Below are 22,293 nucleotides of genomic sequence, written 5' to 3' on the forward strand. Positions count from 1 at the left end.
TAGATTCAGAAGATTGTCATTTTGCCTAGTTTACCAATGATTCCATCTGCTATGAGACAGGCATACACAACTGATCTTTAGTAAGTCACTAACCTCATTAACAGAGAAATGAGGGTCCTGATAATTCTTTCCAGTGGGCTGAGCTCCATGTTGCATGGATGGCAAGTGAGAGAGCCTTGAGGGATGGGGCAGAAAAGATATTTATCTACCTTGATTACTGTACAGTTTGTGGACCATGTTGGCACCCAATGAAGATATCTTGTACTAATTAGGTTGGAGCCATTTCAAGAATATTAGAGGCTGAGGAGTTCTTCTAGCAATAATATGCACATTGGGGTGATAATGCTATGTTGTGTTGGGCATGGGATCCTATAATCTACCTAAGAACAAGGCAGCTATTCCTACTCAGCTGGGTTCCTTAAGCCATTTGGAGTGCTCATTTAAACCAAGTTGCCTTCAACTGATTCCCAGATGGTAAAATGCTACTTTCCCATCTCAGGGAAAGAGGTTTGCCTCTTCAGGTATACATTGTTATGAACCCGATTATTCATGTCCAACCACCCAGAAGTCATGTCTTTGACAAGTCAATACCACTCTGTGAAGGGGAAGGGTTCTTTATTCTGGGATCCAATTACTAGGCACCTGATAAGAATGGATTTCTTTTGGACTCAGTTCTGACTGACCCCCTCTGGCTCTTCCTTATTTTTAACTTTGTACAAAGTAACTTTGGTCTCAAGGTCTTTGGCCCCTCTAAGTTGTCAGACTTCCACTGAAAAGACTTCCCAGAAAAGACCTGAGGAACCAAGGCTTGGTATTATTGCTTTCTAATAGCACTGGGGAGGTGAAACTGTCAGTGTATAACTATGGTGGATTTTCATTTACTTAGAAGAAAGAGGATCTCCTACTTGATTTTGGTGGTTATTCTGAATCACTAGAAGGGAATGAGGGAGAGTCCTTATTTAACCTCTGTAGGAAAAGAGGGCAACACTTCCATTGCTGCCTCTAAGGGATGATTCTTATGTCATTTCCCTGGTGTGGTCATCCTGGATGGGAGATTTTGGTGGTTGAGTCTGGGAATACTGAATGGTGGCAGCATTAGGAAAGCTTCAGTATAAACTTTTTTTTTTTAAGTGAGGCAATTGGGGTTAAGTGACTTGCCCAGGGTCACACAGCTAGAAAGTGTTAAGTGTCTGAGGCCAGATTTGAACTCAGGTACTCCTGATTCCAGGGCTGGTGCTCTATCCACTGCGCCACCTAGCTGCCCCCAGTATAAACTTTAATCTTGCAACAAACAAGTTGCATGCAAGAAACATATGACATTTTTGCCACTTTAATAAGGATAAACTTGATGAAGAATCTGTGTCTGTGCCAAAAATGTTATCATCTATGCTGTATCCTAGAAGTTCTTGGTGATACTCTGGCTCATCACCTCCCTGTTACATGAGGAGACCCTAAACTAGGAGACTAAAAACTGTAAAGATTTGGCATTACACACAGGACATATTATTGAGATATGAATGGGAAAGGGAAAATCCAGGATTTCTAGTCTTTGTTTTTCATATTTTTTCCTATTTTTATTTCTTCTTTTTCTTTACTCTTTGGTGGGTAGGGAGCTTGTAGCTTAAATGGTTAAAGAAAAAATTAACAACCCTAAAAAGCCTAAAACTTTCTAAAAGCATTTAAATGGTTGAAGGCCCATTAGAGGAGTGGCATCAAACTCTAAGCCCCAAACCCCCAATGCAGCTGGAACCAAATTAAAATGTAATTGGGAGGGGGCAGCTAGGTGGCACAGTGGATAAAGCACCGACCCTGGATTCTGGAGGAGCTGAGTTCAACTGTGGCCTCAGATACTTGATACTTACTAGCTGTGTGACCTTGGGCAAGTCACTTAACCCTCATTGCCTGGCAAAACATTTTTTTAAAAAAGTAATTGGGAAATGTTTGACAAAATAAATGAAAATATAATGTAACAGAAATAATGTTATTTTGTGTTTTTTTTTTTAAGTCAATATGCTTCCCCCACCCCCACCTCACCTCATGAAGGAATCTGTCCTAATTTGGGTTTGAGACTATGACTGTATTAGATACTTAGGACATTGATGCAACAGGGTTGCTATGTGATAGGACAAATATCCACAATATCTACCAGGCTTCCCCTTCCCCTATTACTCACTCCCACCCCCAACACAGGTTAGGAAAAAGTGATATAATCAAGACTTGATTGGTCTGGTGGAGGTGGGGTGGGTTGGGGTGGTGGTAGTGGTGGTGGTAAGGCAGAGCTCAAGCTTTGCCTCCCTTAATGCATTTTCCCTGTGACCTATGGCTATGTTGACATGGATTTCTGGTCAACTAGGGGCATCAAAAAGTAGCATGCAGGTGGGGTCAGGCCCTTCCACATGTAGGATGACTAGGCATATTACTATATACTATTCTGGTGACTAGTTGTATTTATATATGGAGATAGGGGTGGTGGTGAAATCTATAGTCTATAGAAGTAAAATACTACCATATCTTTGATGTTTTAGGGCTAAGTAAAACCTCTTACATTAACTGTCCTTTCACTTTATCATTTCTTCCTAGCATTGAAATTGAACTAACAGAATATTGGTGTTGGGCCCACTGTAATACTAATACATCATTTGTGAAGCCATTATTTGGCCCAGTCATTATGAAAGCAATGTGAAATGAAGTGAAAAAAGTGATACATCCATCTCTGGAACCAGAGATACCACTATATCTCTAGGTATATTATTCCAAGATAAAAGACAGAAAGAAGGGTCCCAACATGTCAAAATATTAATTGCAGTACATATCATCATAGTATAGGACTGGAAACAAAATAGATGATGTAGGAGGCAAAAAGGGGTTAACAGAAAAACCTAAGATCCAAGCTCTAATTCAGATATTAGCTCTAAAAGGGATTCAGACACCAGTTAATGGATAACTTACGAGTCAGGATGCTAAGCTCTCTTACCCACAGTAATCAGTACCCATGATGGGAACAGAGGGAGCTAGGCCATGAAGACCTTAGACTAAATGACAAGTTATAGAAACTCAAACTAGGAATAAATGATAAATGAAGATGTTTTGAAACTAAGCATGGGAACCAGAAAGAGACATGCACAGAAAAGGCCAAATTTGTCCCCAGATTCACCTTATGATGTGTAAACCCCCAAAACACACCTCCATGGAAAAAAGTACCTCCCCGGGGTTGGCTTAGGGCCCCAGGAACTCCAAAATAGGATAAGCCCTCCCCTGTACCTCCCAAAGGTGGAGAGTATTATAATGAGACTGATACTCAATTTATCCATACTATAAATATAACTGTCTTTCCTTTCCCTATTCTAGAGATACCTTTCCACTATTCTGGTTCTCTCCCTGTGTTCACTCACAGTATTGCAATAAAATTTGGGAAACTGAGTCACTGAGTCTTGTAATTCTTTGTGGATGACTCACAATCAATTTGACTGAAAATCTATCCTACATCATTGGTACCCATCAATTATATGATAGCTAAACAAATTGTGGCATATAAATACATGGAATATTATTATACCCTAAAATTATTAATTCTTAAAAGTTCAGAGGAACATGAGAAAACTTTCATGAACTTATATGGGATAAACATAATGAGGAAAACAATATATACATAAATGTGCATGTATAATTGTTCCATTAATGTAAACAGAAAGAACAACAAAGTGAAACAGGAAACTATAATGATCATTTCCAAGCTTGGCCCCTGAGAAGAGTTGAGAAAATGCTCCTTTCCCCCACTAACTTTCTTTGTAGGATGGGGGAATCATGTGTGTTAAATACTACATATGCTGTCAGATGCAATTGATGTGATGATTGGTTTTGCTTAATTTTTTTCTTTTATAAAATTTTTTTGGGAAAGCACTCTGAGTAGGGGTGAATAGGAGGGATATATTCAGAAACTGTTATTTTTTTAAAAAAGATACTGTTATGGACCCAGTTATTTCATTTGAATTGCCCTGGGTACCCCAGAAGTTTTGTGGAGTAAATCAAAAGAACCTTCTCCTTGAGAAACTAAACCAAAGGACAGACACACCTAACCAGTCTAGCTCAGGGAGATAAGATTGGGTGTGGCTGTTGCCTTTGTGGCTTGAGGAGCAGAGAGAAGGCTTGAGAGATCCAGAGCCACCCCTCACCCAACTTCCCCCAGCTGCCACTAGTGGTGGATGGTGCTCCCCCAATAAGGGAACTTTCCACAGTCAGATGATCACCCCCATCAGGCCCCTCTATAAAAGTATCTGCCTGTCTCCTGCTCCAGGAGATAGGTATCCCAGAGCCAACGCCTCTGTGCCATGCCTTCTCCCCATGAGAAGTCCAAGGATTTCTTTCTTGGTTTCCTTTCCCTAGCACCCTAAATAAACTATTATTTTATTCTAATTGGATTTGTGTGTAATTCTTTAAATAGGAATTCCTAAGAACCCCTACCCTTACCCCTACCCCAAACCCCCACCTATTTCTACATAACAGATACCAATAAAAATTTAGCGTTTTTATGCTAAAATAACAAAAGATGCTAATAACTCTAAATTATTATAAATAAATTATTTGATGCAATGTTTAAAGTAATGATTTTTTTTTCTCTGGTGGGAACCTTGTCTTTGAAATTAAGGTACATCACTTAAACTTAAGAGCATCTACAATTATTGCACAAATTAGTATGGATAAAAAAGAAATGTGATTTCCACCCAGAATTTCACATGCAAAATCATCAAGCTATTATAAGTGACAAACATAATAGATGAATAAGGGATTGTTAGAATAATGAGCTTACCAAATGGTGCCCAACCGCAATGAGTTTCATTATCTGATATTATCTCAGCAGGATCATGGAAGGCATTTTCATGAACAATGTTGAGTTTAACCTTACCATGAGAAGCACAGTGCTTATGTAGCTCACCCTAATGAATTAAAGGAGAGAATACATGAAGGAATAGAAAATGTGTACAATTAAAAGTCAGAAGATAACATATAGTAATATAAATGTAACTATTGGTCTAGCATTATTCATGGGACTTGATTAACCCTCAACCCATCCTCCTTATGAACAGATACAATTGAAATAATTATAGAAAAAGGCAGATATCAGAGGCAATGAGGGATGAATATTAACAAACTGCAAATACTTCTAGCACTTCACAACATGCAAAAAAGTTTTTTTTTCTTAATCCAATTAACTCCACAGCTGACATCCTTTTTTCAACAAAATTATTAACCTTTTATCAGTCTGCTAAAGCCTATGGACCCTTCCTTAGAATAACATTTTAAAATAATTGAAAGAAATGTTAAATTTCAATTAGAGGCTATTGAAAATAAAGAGGCAATTTCCCCCCATTCAAGTTCACAGACCCCTAAAATCCATCTATAGACTACCTCTCCCTGCTTCATTCCCCCCCCCCAAGGTCTGTAGACCCCAGGTTAAGAACCCTTGTTTTAAGAAGTGAGGAGTTTTCTTTGACTGAATTGGAAGAAGGACTGTTATTTTTTTTCCTGTCAACCTAGTTTTTATTGTTTCTTTTTAAAAATTTTTAATGAGCATTTTTATTTAAAGTTTTGAATTCCAAATTCTATCCCTCTTTCCTTCCCTTGCTTCCCTCTTTTCCTTGAGGCAGTAAGCATTCAGATATAGGCTATACATGTGCAATTGTGTAAAACATTACCATATTAGTAATTTTGTATAAAAAAATCTCAAATAAAAGAAAAAAATGAAAGAAATAAAGTGAAAAAAATAGCATGCTTCAGCCTCTGTTCAACAGTTCTTTCTTTGGAGGTGGATAGTATGCTTCATAATTAGTTCTTTTGGATTGTCCTGAATCCTTGTGTTGATGAGAATAGTTAAGTCATTCCGGGCCATTTGGATTCCTTTTGCTAATTGGAGTACCTACCTAATCCAAGTGGACTGAAACTTGTTCTCAATTGGCAAAGTGTTACCCTCCTTCCTTTCTCAGGGAAAGAGGTTTGCCCCAGCTAATCAAGAACTACATTGTCATACACCTAACTGTACATGTCAAGTGTCCAATTCCCCCAGTCATGTCTTTGACAAGTCAACACCACCCTAGGCAGAAGAAGGGCTCTCTATTCCAGTGATTTCTGGGATCTAATCACCAGGAAGACTTACCAAATATGAATGGACTACTTTAGTTCTGGCTGACCTCCTCTGGTCCTTCCTTATTTCTTTCTTGATAGGAATGAAGGAGAGTTCTTATTTAGCTTCTGTAGAAAAAGGGGGCAGCCCCTGTACAGAAGCCTCTAAGAGGTCAAAGAATTTGGAGGAGGAGGAAATTTTGGTGGGCAAGTCAGGCAATACTGAGTGGCAGTATTGGGAGAATCTTGGTATCAACTTAAATCCTGGGACAGGTTGCATGTAAGAGGTTTATTCCCTATTATCCACTTTACTACAGATGACTCTGATGCCTATGTTCCTGGTGCTACTCTGGCTCATTAGCTTAGGGTCACTAACTTGCATTAGGAGGCTCACTTATGAACTATGAAGATCAAGATATCACCTAATTTATGGAATAGTTTGTTGATATTTGAGACTTGGATCTTCCACAGTGGGAGAAAAAAAATCTAGGATTTGTGGGTTTTCCACATTTTTTTCCTCTTTCTTTTCTTTTTTGGTGACTCTTGAGGGGTATAGTTTTTTTTTCCCCTCTTAGGATTGTAGTGGGACCTCAAGAAATCCAAAAGATTCAAACCCCTGTAGGCCAAGGGGAAAACAACTCCCATCTCAGGAATGAGGTGTAGTAGGGCATGGCCCTAGTATGCTGATGAGCAAATGCTAAGGTCTGCAAGATGATATACAAGATCTGGATGGGTGCAGAATACTCTACTGATACCCCCATTATCAAAGACCCCCTCTTAGTTATCTGGCCCCAGTTTATTTTGTGTTTCTTCTTGCTTTGTAATTCCATACCAGTTCTTTATAATGCTCTTCCCTCCCTTTTGTCTACTAAAAATATAAAAGACCAGTCTTTTCTTACTCCGGTGGGACAGTCACCAAGGTAATCTGTTCCCTGGCCATATTTCTCTCTCTAATAAATCTCTTTTTATTTTACAAGATTCTCAGTGAGCCTCCAATTCTTTGGGTGAGCTAGACCTCTGAACCAGGCCAGAAGTTCCACAGGTCACAGTATTATTTGTGCCAGGAGGGTAAAAGCTTTGAAAGCAGTTAAATGATAGATCCTCAGGACCCTTCCACAATGGGTATGGTAGGTGGTAAGACTAGGTTTCTCCATTTCTCACAAAAGGAATTAATTTTTCTCCATTTCTTAAAACAGGGATTAATTTTCTCTCAAAAACAAGGTGGCGGGGCAGCTAGGTGGCACAGTGGATAGAGCACTGGCCCTGGAGTCAGGAGTACCTGAGTTCAAATCCAGCCTCAGACACTTAACACTTACTAGCTGGGTGACCCTGGGCAAGTCACTTAACCCCACTTGCCTCACTAAAAACAAAAACAAAAACAAAAACAAAACCCCAAGGTAGCTCTGGGATCTAATTGGCCTCTGCTTCCCTGATGCAGTCTCCAGTTCACCTGAGGGCTTATGTCATCCATACGGACCAAATGAGTTTCCATATAGAGACAAGGGGGACCACCTCCTGAGAAGCTAAGGATCTTGGTGTCCTTGTTGCATATGCTTGCTGTTTTAATGCAAAGTAAACCTTGTTTTATTAACTTTTTAATGATTCAAGAATGTTTCTTCCTAATTTCAAACCCAAAGGGTGTGGTTGTAAAGACAGCTCCTTAAATATCTTCTTCGTGCATGAGCTTTTTTCCTCTTGAATGCCTCAGAGAAGACAGAAGCATTTCTGACATGTTTAATTCTACTAAACCTTTTGAACTTTTCTAGAATTTGCTGGTTGTTAGAGCAAGTTTATTGCTAAACTCCTGATCTCAGTCATACTTACACAACTAAAGAGAAGCTGAAGGGCATGAAAGATTTTGTCTTAAAAGTGAAAAATCCCTTTGGAGATCAGTGGAAGTAAAGTTTGGAGGGTTTGGGAGCTGTCTTATACAAAAAGTGTGACAGTCACAAGACAACAGTGGCCTTTACCAGCAGAAGCTGAAGTGACAGTGAAATTTGTCCTGTCCTCAACCTGGAATTGTTGCCTTTGAAAAGGACTGTCAGTAGGCTCACTACATATCTGCAGCAAAGTTTTAAGTGAGGACAGAAAAACAATGCAATGACATATCTGATCAGGGCCAAATTAAATCCTGCTAGCTAGGATGGGTAGGCAAACTAACTATGAATTATAATTCAGTATTCACTGCTAGGCAGGAAAGACAAATATGCATGCAGATGCTGTCCTGAAGACCATGTGACAACAAAGCTATGTTGATATCACAGCAAAGGAAAAAGTATATGTGACATTCATGAAGCTGAGCCACAAACTAGGATACATATTTCAGCGGAGATTAACTAGAGCTTGAGCTAGCTGTCAAAAATTATTGGTTCTTTTTTTTTTTTTAAATAACTCAGGTCATAGGGGAAAAAAAAATTAGAACTAGGCAAATGAGTCAGTTACTTTGCCCATGGGAAGATGTGATGATCTGGGAATGGTGTGGGAGGTGGGGTTTTGGACACTTCATTTCCCATTCCCCATGCCCAACATTCATTTGGAAATAATTGGTTTGAAAAGAAAAACACTCTTCTGTGGGGGCAAGAGCCAAGGTAGTGGCTGAAAAACAGTTATTAACCAAGGGGAAAAACTGAGGCAGTGGCTGGCAAGAAGTAACATGACCCACAAGAGGTTGAGATTGAATGAGAGGTAATGACAACCCTCTGACAACCCCACTTAGCAATATAGCACTCTATTATCCTCACTATATCAGCCATATGAACAATGAAAATTGCCTTCTATAACATTATTTTCCCCTCTCCAAATTACAACTATTTCCTTTTATGACTCATAGATAATGTATAACAGAATGAACTTATTTATTACTTTCTTACCTTAACTATGCTGATAGGTTTCCTAGATAAATGAAAACTTGCATACAGCAAAAAGGTCAAGATAAAAATGAAGGCCCTGTACCTGTAACACAAAACAGTGGTAAGGTATGAAAAATATAAGAAACTTGAACTAAGCATCATATAGCACACAGTCTATTTGCAAATGTTACATTTGTTTTAAATGTATGTTAGTTAAAAATAAGGTCTCATACAATTCATTGAAAAATAACTATTAAAAATGCAAATCCAGCTATATTATCTGTGAGAAAATGGGCAATTTGTCTCCTCTCAATGAGGATATAACAGTCAATCATACTCCTCCTGACCTGTTTTTAGGACAAAGGTCTCAGATTCCCTCTTCCCGCTCTGGCTAACAAAACCACATGGTTCAAAGAGTTCTGAGTTGGTCTCAATAAGATCTGCTCCTGAGATGTGTCCATATAAGGAAGAATTGATTAGGAATGGGAATACTGTGTTCTGATTAGCTAGTTTTTGCATGTAAATTGTAACCCTTGAATAAACAGACCAATGATGAAAAAAAAGGAGAGGGTCCATTCCCGCTGGGGACTAGGGTTTAAAACAGGACCTGCGAGCCCCATTCTTGGCACCCCTAGTTGCACACTAGGGTGCCCCTTTCTCTCAAGAAGGAAAAAAACAAGCCTTTGTCACATTGCTGCTGAGTTCCTGAGAATTATTGAGAAGAGGATTGTTTTCCCTCACATTATCTCTTTAATATTTTACTCAAATTCACAGATTGGCTTTTTAATAATTATCTGATATGTAGACTATTATATATAATGGAAAATTTAAAATTAGTCAATAAAGAATATTTATTTAGTACCTACTAAGTGCAAAGCACTATGCTAAGTACTGAGGAAACAAAGGTAAAAAATGGTATTTTTTCACAAGGATCTGACAATCTAGTGGAAGAGACTTTTTCCTTTTTTGAAAGCTATATGAAAATTAGACATATACAGGATAAATTAGAGATAGTTAACAGAGCGAAGCCACTAGAATTAAGGGAGATCAGGAAAGGATTCTTGAAGGTAGATTGGATTTTAGATGGGACTTGAAAGATGTCCAGGAAACCAGAAGGCCAGGGTGAGGAATTCAAAGCACTTCATAACCTGGATCCCTCTACCTTTCCACCCCCTGTACTCTGATGTAGTGTAACTGGCTTCTTTACTATTAGTAGAACAAGAAAACACCCCATCTCCAGACTGTGGTTTTTCTGCATGCCTGGAATTCTCTCCTTCCTCACCTTTGCCTTCTGGATTCTAAAGGCATAACTGAGAATTGTACATTGTTTTCTGAATTTCCAATTAATTTTTAATCTCTCTTTCAATTGTCCATTATTGAATGTAATTTTTATTGCATTATGATAGGCAGGTACAGTGGAAGGGGTCCAAAACCTACGATGAGAAACAACATTTGTGACCTTAGACAATCTAACTTTAGAACTTCTCCTTCCTCATTTGTAAAATGAGAAGAATAACATTCACACTTCCTCCCTTTCAAAGGGTCTTTGCTAAGAAAGTTATTTGTAAACTTTAAAGACTAAATCTAACTTTCCTTATTTACTTCCCTTTCATGTGGTCATTACTGAAAGAGATGGCTCATCTCAAAGGATCATAGCATTTACTACTGGAAAGAACCACAGAGATCATGTATTCAATCCACTAGTTTATTTCTTCTTCTTTTAAGAGGTCTGGAAACAGGAAAGTCATTCAAGAGAATTGTGGCAGGGCAACACAATTAATATGAATCAGTCGTTTTCTTTCCTTTTTTCTTTTTGTGTGTGAGGCAATTGGGGTTAAGTGACTTGCCCAGGGTCACACAGTTAGTAAGTGTCAAGTGTCTGAGGCCAGATTTGAACTCAGGTCCTCCTGACTCCAGGGCCAGTGCTCTATCCACTGCACCACCTAGCTGCCCCCTGAATCAGTCTTAATAAATTATACCAAGTAGATGTCTGAGAGCTAGTTTAATAGTGGGTTAAGTTACACTTTTGGATTGGTCCTATGGCAGGGATTCTTAACTTGGAGTCTATGAACTTAATTTTTTAAAAAATAATTTTATTTTAACAAAAATATTTTCCTTTGTAATTCTATATAATTCTTTAATGCATTTAAAAACATGATGCTGAGGAGTCCTTAGGCTTTACTGGCCGAAAGTGTGCACAATATAAAAAAGGCTAAGAACTCTAGATCTATAGGATAGCTATTTATCCAGAAGAACATCCCTCCTCTCTCCCCCCCCCCAGACTTTCAAGCATAGAAAACAAAAGTTTTAAGTTATTTACATAGAATATTCATTCTCATTCCTAGGATATACTCTGGACTTTCTCCATAATCCTCCCCTTCATCTTAGAAGTTCACTCTAGCCCTAGTACATTGGATTTACCCTCTGCCCCAGACTTCTCCCTCTAATAATGGCTTCTCCCAGAACCTCTGTTTAACAGAGATGCCTAGAATAGCCAGGTCTCATTCCTCTCCAGACTGTGCTCCAGAATTTCAGTAGTATGCTCTCATACCAGGTAACTTGGTTTTCCTTTTCATCATCTATATGTTGCCTTCCTCGTTAGAATATAAGATCCTTCAGGGCAAAGATTATCTTTTTACTTATATTTATTTCATAACATATTTTATAAAATAATTTAATTAATATAATTAAGCCTAATGATATAATTATAATACATGTTATATTATAATATACTTTATGTTTATATATGCCCGCATATCATAGTGTGTAGCACATTAATGGGTTTTGGATTTTTATTTTTAATTTATGGGATAAAACAAGCATTTCCATAACATAGTATAATAAAAAAAAGATTGCATAAGAAACTGCAAATCTTTTATATATAACTTGCTATTCCATTTAAATAGATAATAAAGTTATCTGTAAATTTCTTTTTTTCTTTCTCCCCCCACCCATGGCTACAAATATATAGACACAAATATGTATATCTATGGTAAAACATTCTATATTTATATACTTCTATTTATCATTTCTTTCTTTGGATGCAGATATCATCTTTCATATGTCTTTTGTAGTTAATTTGGATATTTACAAATAGCCAAAATGTCTTATTCTCTCAACCTTATTTTTAAAATAACAATGCTCCCTTGGTTCTGCTTGTTTCACTCTTCATTATTTCATGTGTCTATCCATTTTTTCTACAATCAACTAGCTCCTCATTTCTTATGGCACATTAGTATTCTGCCACAATCATATACCATAACTTGGTTTTGTTTTTGTTTTTGTTTTTTTTTTAAAGTGAGGCAATTGGCGTTAAGTGACTTGCCCAGGGTCACACAGCTAGTAAGTGTTAAGTGTCTGAGGCCGAATTTGAACTCAGGTACTCCTGACTCCAGGGCCTGTGCTCCATCCACTGCACCACCTAGCTGCCCCACCATAACTTGTTCACCCATTCCCTAATTGATGGGCATCCCTGCAATTTCCTTGTCACAAAGAGAGCTGCTATAAATATTTTAAAACATATAGCTTCTTTTCCTTTTTCCCTAACAATCTTTGGAAATAGACCTAGTAGTGGTATTGTTGGGTCAAAGGGTATAGGCAGTTTAATAACTCTTTGCACATAATTCTAGAGTGTTCTACAAAATGGTAGTATCAGTTCACAATTCCACTGACAACGAGTATCCCAATTTTCCCACATCTTCTTCAACATCTGTCACTTTCCCCTTCAGTTATTTTAGCCAATCTGGTAGATGTGAAATGATATCTCAAAGTTGTTTAATTTGCATTTCTTTAATCAATAATGATTTGGAGCATTTTTTCATATGCTTATAAATTGTTCTGATTTCTTCAAAACTGTCTGGTTCTGACAACTCTCTGTTTATATCCTTTGACCATTTATCAATTGGAGAATGACTTCTATTCTTATTTATTTTTGTGGGGCAATGAAGGTTAAGTGTGCCCAGGGTCACACAGCTAGTAAGTGCCAAGTATCTGCGGCTGAATTTTAACTCAGATCCTCCTGAATCCAGGGCCGGTGCTTTATTCACTGTGCCACCTAGCTGGCTCCTATGATTTGTATTCTTATAAATTTGACAAAATTCTTTATGTATTTTATATATGAGACTTTTATCTGAGAAACTATCTGTAAAAATTATTTTTATAACAAAAGTAAATTTTAAATAAAAGCTTTTTGAGTGATTGGCTGAATCAATTATTAATCTCATTTCTCTCCAATGTGCTGTCATTATTTACAAAGTGCCTTGAATGAAAGAGAAACCCTTTCCTCTCCTGGGACTTATATTCTGGGACAATGTAACTGAAACCAAAACATTCATCAATTGTTTTTCCAAAAATCATTTGTTTCTCCATACTTATTCTTATCCCCCTCAAACCACTCCCTACCATCCCACTCTAAAGCTACCTATTTCTTTCACAATGTACTTTGGATTACTTGTTCTATAGCTAACAAGCCAACTTTTATCGTAAGATTTTTCCTTTCTTGCTCCCTCACTTTTTTTGGCACTCACTGAGACTTAGCTCCCTCCAGATGACAAAGCTTTCTTAGTCAACTTTTCCAGCACTGTTTGTACTTTCACTTATACTCCTTAAACCCACCCCACCCCACTCACTAGTCATGGTGGATAAGTTGAAATACTTCTTGCTCTCCATTGCCATTTCTAGGCAAAAAAGTGTCTACCACCATTACTCAGTAACCTCTCCTTCTTTGAGATTAAGTAATCCATATTTATCAACCCCAATCAAAGATTCTAATAGCCGTTTCCTCTTATCTCAACTATGTTCTCCTTTTTTCCTTTATGAGTTCAGTGCCAGACTCAGTTTTTTTAAATTCCCCAACTCTTGCCCTCAGAAAAAGGCACTTCAAAAAATATTTATACTTCCCCCAAACACTAACCTCATAATTCCTCAACATACTCATTTCCAGTGACTTACTCTTCCATTCCACCACAGCTACACACAGAAATAGGCCATACACTTGATTTTGCCATTATCCACAAATGTTCTTTCAGTCCACGAACTCTGAAATTCCTTTATCTGATCATAAGCTGTCTTCATTCCACCTCTGCCTTTGCCTTGCAATGTTAAATTCTGTTCTTCATCCTTACCGCCTTTCAATTCTTTTCTCTGGCCATTGGACCTTGCATTACTTAGATTGGTCTCTCTTCCTCATCTTGACCTTGTGATGAACCAGTTCAACTTTACACTATCCTGTTCTCTCAAATGCTTTGTCCCTTTGTTCTTTTGAAGACTGTCCAGCTAAACCTCAGACTTGGATAATTTCCACCACCTGCTGCCTTTGTTCCTTCTAATATGCCGTTGAAAGGAGCTGGAGAAAATTGGTAAATCATGCTGATTAGTTCCATTAAAATTTATATTACTCGATCTGAATTGGGTCCTTTTAACAGATAATCCTTTTATTCCTCCTTAATTAATTCACCATATCACTCACCACAGTGGATTTTCCAAATCTTTTCTTCTCTCATTAGAAGTCCCGTTAGAAGCTACTTCTTCCTCCACAATCTGTCTCATCTTAGAACCTTGCCACATAATTAATTGAAAATCGAAGCCATTTTCCAAGAGTGCCACCTTCTCCCTTCCTCATCATTTCACTTGACTCAAATGACTCCCCCAACTATCTCCTTCACCCCTCTTTCATATGAAGTAGGGCCCCTTCTTGTTAAGGCTGACCTACATACACAAGTAATCAAATCTATTCCATCCCATATTTTCAGATTGTCTGAGCACTGGCCCTGACGTTGGGAGGATCTGAGTTCAAATTTCACCTCAGACACTTACTAGCTGTGTGACCCGGGGTAAATCACTTAACCCCAATTGCCTTAAGCATCTGGGGCCATCTCCAGTCATTCTAATGTATATCTTACCACTGGATGCAGATGGCTCTCGAGAAGAGAGTGAGGCTGATGACTTTGCATAGCCCTTCCTCATTTAATCCAATTCAGTGCAAGTCATGACATCGCCCTGATGGCATGATCTTCTTTAAGAATGAAGGACAATTGGGGCAGCTAGGTGGTGCAGTGGATAGAGCACCAGCCATCGAGTCAGTAGTACCTGAGTTCAAATCCGGCCTCAGATACTTAACACTTACTAGCTGTGTTACCCTGGGCAAGTCACTTAACCCCAATTGCTTCACTTAAAAAAAAAAAGAATGAAGGACAATCAACAATGACAACTCTCACAATAAATTTCAATCTCTCCCTGTCTACTGGCTGTTTCCCTACTGCCTACAAATAGACCTATGTCTTTCCATCCTCAAAAAGATCCTCATTTTATCTGTTCATCTTCACTAGTCTTCAATGTGTATCTCTTCCCCTTTATATGGCTAACCTCTTTGAGAAGGTCATCTACAATCAGTGCCTCCATATCCTTTCCTCTCTTTCTTTTCAGTCTAGCAAAGAATGGCATCATTTAACCAAAACTGCTGACTCCAAAGTTCCCAGTGATCACTTAATTGCCGAATCTAATGTTCTTTTCTCAATCCTCTTTTTTTCAATCTTAATAGTATTTAATTTTTTTGTTACATGTAAAGATAGTTTCTGACATTCATTTTTATAAGATTTTGAGTTTCAAATTTTTCACCCTCCCTTTCTTCCCTCCCCCTCTCCAAGAGAGAAAACAATCTGATATAGATTATGTATGTACAATCACATCAAACATTTCTAATATTAATTGTGTTATGGAAGAAGAATCAGAACAAAATGAAAAAACCTCAAAAAAGGAAAAAAAAACAAAAAAAAATTAAAAATAGTATGGTTCAATCTGCATTCAGATTCCACAGTTCTTTTTCTGGATGTAGAGAGCATTTTCCATCATTAATCCTTTGGAATTGTCTTGACTCATTGTATTGCCGAGAAGACTTAAGTCTATCACAGATTATCATCACACAATGTTGCTTTTACTGTGTACAATGTTCTCCTGGTTCTGCTCATTTCACTCAGCATCAGTCCACTTAAGTTTTTCCAGGTTTTTCTGAAATCTGCCTGCTCATCATTTCATAGCATTTCATTACGTTCATATACCACAACTTGTTCGGCCATTCCCCAATTGATGGGCATCCCCTCAATTTCCAATTCTTTGCCACCACAAAGAGAGCTACTAGAAATATTTTTATACATTTGGGTCCTTTCCCCTTTAATCCTCATCCTTCTTGACCTATTTGCACTTTTTGATAATGTTGATCATCCTCTTCTACTTAACATTCTTCTTTCCAAGTTTTCCTCACATTGCTCTCTCCTGTTTCTTCTTCTACCTGTCTGACTATTCCTTCTCAGTCTCTTTTGTTATATCCTAAGTGAAGTCATGCCCAATAAGCATGGGTGTCCCCAAAGGTTCTATTCTGGATCCTCTTTATTTCTCCCTCTACTATTTTTATTGGTGATCTTATCAATGATTATGGATCCAATGATCATCTCTACCCAGATGATCTCAGATCTATTTCTCAAGCCCTGAACATTTCAAATTGGATATACAATAGACATCTTAAACTTATTATGTCCAAAATAGAACTTGTCTCTCCATACCTCTGATCCAAATCTTTTACTCTTCCTAACTTGCTTATTATTTGAGGATACCACTATTTTCCCAGTCATCTGGGATCATAAGCTAGTTTTCATCTTCAACTTCTCACTTTCTCTCACCTGTCATATGCAAACAGGTGCCAAGTGCTTCTGTTTTAATCTTGGTAAAATCTCTTACACCCCATTCCCTTCTGTGATACTCTCATCACCCTTGTAGAGGGCCTCATCACTTTATGCCTAAGTTATTCCAAATAACTTTTTTTTTTGTATTCCTGATGCTAATCTCTCCCTACTCCAATCTGTTCTCCACTTGGTTGTCAAGGTAATCTTTCTTAAGTACAGGTCTGACCATGTGACCCCTCCCTCACTTCTAATGGCTTCCTATTGCCTGTAGAATCAAATATAAAATCTTCTATTTGGCTTTTAAAGTCTTTTATAACCTAGGCCCTTTCCTCCCTTTCTATTCTTCTAACAGCTTCTTTTATTCTTCTACAAACTCTGAGAACCAGTGGCATTGACCTCGTTGCTACTGGTAGCAGAAGACAACGGATCACCCAAATCTGGACCTTTTCAATGGCTGTCCCCTATAATAGGAATATTTCCCATCCTTATCTCCACTTACTCACTTCTTTAAAGTTACATCTAAAATCTTCTACAATAAGCATTCCCAATCCCTCTTAATGGTAGTGCTTTTCCTCTGAGATGTCTTCATTTATCTTGTATATAACTTGTTTATGTATAGTTATTTGCTTATTGTCTTCTCCATTAGACTGTTAACTCCTCAAGAACAAGAACTATTTTGGGCCTTTATATCTCTAGTGCTTACCACAGTTCCTGGCATATAGTAGTTGCTTAATAAATCCTTGTTGACCAAGTAATTGCTCACAGCTGTTCCTTTATGGCAGTTGGTTAAATTCTTGTTGTTATGAATTATCTCCAAAGTGACATTTAGAAAAAAAAAAGCCATACTTGGCACTAAATTGACAAAAGAAAATTAGGAAGTATGCTGCTAGGTGAACTAAGAGAATTGTTTAAATACTATTTTTCAAAAAATGCTTTTTAAATTGTTTCATTTCTCTTTTACCCTTTTTAAGGGCTACATGGAGAGGAAAAAGAATGTTATTAGCCTGAGAGCTCTCATTGGCCTCCAAACTATTTTGATCATATGTCCTATTAGTAAAAGAACTGAGCATGCAATATTTTGATACTTGGTTTCAATAGCTATCATAGTTGAAAAATACAACTCACAGAGATTTGTAGCTCCCGGCAGATGTATAGAATTAACTGCAAATTGACTCTTGATTCTCATTTTTCGAACCCATCTACAAATTATGCAAAGGTTTTTTTTAATATAGTTAGTTAATTTCTGTCATCTCTGATGTTAATATGCTATTCTTACAAATAAATGAAAAGGTTTTTATATTTTTAACAAATATAATGGAAAATTTTTAAACAGCTTAGAAAATTATATTTGCAGGTTTTTAAAGAGTGTAAATATGAGCGTTTTGGGGGGCAGCTAGGTGGCGCAGTGGATAGAGCACCGGCCTTGGAGTCAGGAGTACCTGAGTTCAAATCTGGCCCCAGACACTTAACACTTACTAGCTGTGTGACCCTGGGCAAGTCACTTAACCCCCATTGCCCCACAAAAAAAAAAAAAAAAGAAAGAAAGAAATATGAGGGTTTTTTTTTTTTTAATAGGAGGCAGCTAGGTGGCGCAGTGGATAGAGCAGTGGCCCCAGATTCATGAGGACCTGAATTCAAATACAGCCTCAGACACTTGACACTTACTAGCTGTGTGACCCTGGGCAAGTCATTTAACCCTCATTGCCTCACCAAAAAAAGATGCCAATAGGCATCTACTTGTCAAAGAAAAGATCAGAAAATTCATGATATGTTATTTTTTGGTAAAAATAATTTTACTGAAACATCTCACAGTTCAATAAATCTTTGGAGCATTTTCCAGAAGATAATCATCAAACCCCAAAGAAATCGTGTGACCTGGACTAGTTGCTTAACTGTTCAGTGCTGTAGGCGATTCTTTATAACTTGCAGAGAGCTGACCCATATTGGTATGGATTGTTTCTTCATGTGACAATTTCCAATATTAATTAAATCACATATGTGATCTTTTTCCATTTTTATTTAATATTTTCCCACAATTATATGTAAAAACAATTTTCAACATTCATTTTTTTTAAAATCCAAGTTCAAATTCTCTCCCTCTGTCCCTTCCCCCCTCATTAAGAAGGCAAGCAATTTGATAAAGGTTATACATGTAGAGTCATAGAAAACATTTCTATATTAGTCATGTTGTGAAAGAGGACAGAACAAAAAATAAAACCCCAAGAAAAATCAAGTTTAAAAAAGTATGCCTCAATCTGAATTCAGACTCTATAATTTTTTTCTCTGGAGATGGATAGCGTTTTTCATCATAAATCTTTCAGAATTGTCTTAGGTCAGGATCAGCTAGGTGGCCCAGTAGATAAACCACCAGCCCTGGAGTCAGGAGTACCTGAGTTCAAATCTGGCCTCAGACACTTAACACTTACTAGCTGTGTGACCCTGGGCAAGTCACTTAACCCCAATTGCCTGACAAAAAAAAAAAGAATTGTCTTAGATCATTACAGTGCTGAGAATAGCTAAATAATTCACAGGTGATCATTGAACAATATTCCTGTTACTGTGTACAATGTTATTATGCTTCTGCTCATTTCACTTTGCACCAGTTCATATGTCTTCCAAGTTTTTTCTGAGAGCATCCTGCCCATCATTTCTTACAGCACAACAGTATTCCATCACAATCTATTCCTTAATTGATAGACATCATCTCAATCTCCAATTCTTTGCTACCACTAAAACAGCCACTACAAATATTTTTGTACATATAGATCCTTTTCTTTTTTAAAAATTTCTTTGGGATATAGAGCTAGTAGTGGTATTGCTGGGTCAGGTCAAAGGGTAAGCATGGTTTTATACCCCTTTGGGCATAGTTCCAAATTGTTCTACAGAATGGCTGAATCAGTTCACATCACTACCAATAGGGAATTAGTGTCTCAATTTTCCCATACGACCTCTAACATTTATCATTTTCCTTTTTTGTCATACTAACCAATCTGATAGGTGTACCTCAGAGTTGTTTTAATTTGCATTTCTCTGATCAATGGTGATTTGGAGCATTTTTTCATATGGCTATGGAGTTTTGATTTCTTCATCTGACAACTGCCTATTCATATCCTTTGATTATTGCATGGGCAATATTTTTTATAAATTTGACACAGTTCTATATATTTTTGAGAAATGAGCCCTTTATCAGAGAAACTTACTGTAACAATTTTCAGTTATGATTACTATTACTATAGTTACAATTATCTATCCTATTTTCTTCCTGTTTATCCTACTCCCTCCTTTCACCCTGTCCATTTTCAAAAGTGTTTGCTTCTGATTACAATCTCCCCCAATCTGCCTCCTTTCTATCAGTTCCTCCAGACACCCACCATGCCCTCCACTTCTCTTATTCCCTTCCTCTCCTACTTTCATATGTAGGGTAAGATAGATTTCTATTTCCAACTGAGTGTGTATGTTGCTCCTTCTTTGAGCTGATTCTGATGAGAGTAAGGTTCAAACACTCCCCCTACTCCACTTCTTCCATTTTCCCCTTCACTGTAAAAACTCTTTGGTAACTTTTTTTAAAATGTAAGATTATTTACTCCCATTATACCTCTTTCTTTCCCTTTTTCCCAGGGCACTCCTCTTTCTCACTTCTCCATTTTATTTTTTAGATAATCATCCCATCATATTCAATTCACACTGTGATGAAATAATGGGATTTAGCAGATACTCAGAGACCCACCTGAAGATTAATCTAGACTGATTGAATCAAGTGAGAGTGATTGACTGCTGATTAGCCTACTTCAAGTTAACTGGATTGTAATCACACCTGGCTATCCCTTAAGAAGGTATTGTTCTCAGAAGCTAGACTGTGAACTCAACTTGAAAACACCTTCAAAACCAATGGATTTGGATGATGCCAACCAATCAGCTTGAAGCAGTGTGTAAGGACCACCTCTGTTCCAGATCTATAAAAAGCTTCCACAATCAGCTTGCTAGAGAGTTCCTGATTAAAGCAGGCTTGTGGAAGAGGACTTGAGGAAGAACCAGACCATGCTGGAACTCTAGGCTAGATAGGCTTTTTTTTTTAACTTTCTGAACTCCATGTTAATACCTGTATGCTTTAGTAAATGTTTAATGCCCAAAGACTGGTGCTGAAGCTTCTAATTTAAGGCGATCACACAGTATAGATTTTAAATATCACAACCCCCATGCTGTCTATGTACACTCCTTCTAACTGCCCTAATAATGAGAAAGTTCTTAGGAGTTACAAATATCATCTTCCCATGAAGAAATGTACAAAGTTTAACCTTATTGAGTACCTTATTATTTCTCTTTCCTGTTTTCCTTTTTATGCTTCTCTTGAGTCTTGAATTTGAAAGTCAAATTTTCTATTCAATTCTGGTCTTTTCATAAGAACACTTGATTTATTTTATTTCATTGAATATCCACTTTTTAATGAGTAGCCATAGGGAGGTATGGAGGTTAAATCCTTTCTGGGAAAATGGCTTTGCTCCAGCTCACTATACCAAAATGTATACTTTAGGAAAAGGAAAGGAAACAAACTTTTATCATGCACCTATTCTGTGCTAAATTATTTATAAATATCTCATTTTATTCTCATGACAACTCTGTAAGGTTGGTGAATTTTTGTCCCCTTATTACAGTTGAGGAAACTGACATAGTTATGGGTTAAGTTACTTTCTCAGGATCCAACAGGTTGTAAGTATCTGAGGCTGTATTTAAACTCAAGTACAAATTTGGTCACACTAACCCTTTCTCCAGTCAATAAAGTTCTCTATTTGGATTTTGAAGTCTTTAATAACCCATTTCCCTTCGAATTTTTCAGTTTTGCTATACCTTATTCCTCTCCATTTACTCTGTGATCCAGTGACACTGGCCTTGTTGTTCTTTGAACCTGATGACATTCCATCTCTTGACTCCAAGTGTTTCACTGTAGCAGCTAGGTAGTACAGTGGATGGAGTGCTAGGCTTTGAGTCATGAAGACTTGAATTTAAATTCAGACACTTTCTAGCTATGGACCCTGAGCAACTCACATAAGCTCTTTTTGCCTCTGTTTCCTCATGTGTAAAATGGGAATAATAATAACACCTCCCTCCCAGAGTTGTTGTGAGGATCAAATGAGATCATAATTGTAAAGTACTGAACACAGTGTCTAGAAAATAGTAAGTATTATATAAATGTTAGCTATCATCATTCTCATCCTCATCTTTACTCACTGGCTGTTCCCCATCCCTGGAATCTTCTCTCTCCTAGTTTCTCTAGCTTCCTTCAAGTTTTGGCAAAGTCCAACCTTCTAGAAGAAGCCTTTCCCCATTTCCCTAATCTTTGTGCCTACTCCCTGATTACCTTCAATCTATCCTGTATTTGCTTTGGGTTGTATCTCCCATTAGACTATGGAACAGATATGATTCCATGATCAGGATTAGAATGAAATGAAAAATGTATAGATGTGTGTATGTGAGTGTGTGAGTGTGTGAGTGTGTGAGAGTGGAGAAGAGGAGAGAGAGAGAGATCGAGAGAGAGAGAGAGAGAGAAGATCTATTTAACAATATCATAGAAAGAATACGCAGCAAGGATATAGCACTTATTCAGTTAGATACAGCCTTCCCATTTCCACATGGAAAAGTGTTTGATCAGAAAG

The 22,293-nt window shown here is 37.5% G+C and overlaps 1 protein-coding gene across 2 annotated transcripts in view; it reads right to left on the reverse strand.

The window, feature by feature from the left end:
• Positions 1-22,293, reverse strand: part of SLC37A1 (solute carrier family 37 member 1) — a 179,218-nt gene that overhangs the window by 97,369 nt on the left and 59,556 nt on the right. For both annotated transcript variants that reach the window (XM_043995792.1, XM_043995791.1), the window contains exons 3-4: positions 8,988-9,069; positions 4,808-4,934 (exon numbers count right to left, since the gene is read on the reverse strand). In XM_043995792.1, coding sequence (XP_043851727.1) covers positions 4,808-4,934; positions 8,988-9,069 — 209 coding nt within the window. The remainder of the gene's footprint in view (positions 1-4,807; positions 4,935-8,987; positions 9,070-22,293) is intronic.

The sequence above is a fragment of the Dromiciops gliroides genome, chromosome 3 (assembly GCF_019393635.1).
Source record: "Dromiciops gliroides isolate mDroGli1 chromosome 3, mDroGli1.pri, whole genome shotgun sequence".
In the NCBI taxonomy this organism is placed as follows: Eukaryota; Metazoa; Chordata; class Mammalia; order Microbiotheria; family Microbiotheriidae; genus Dromiciops; species Dromiciops gliroides.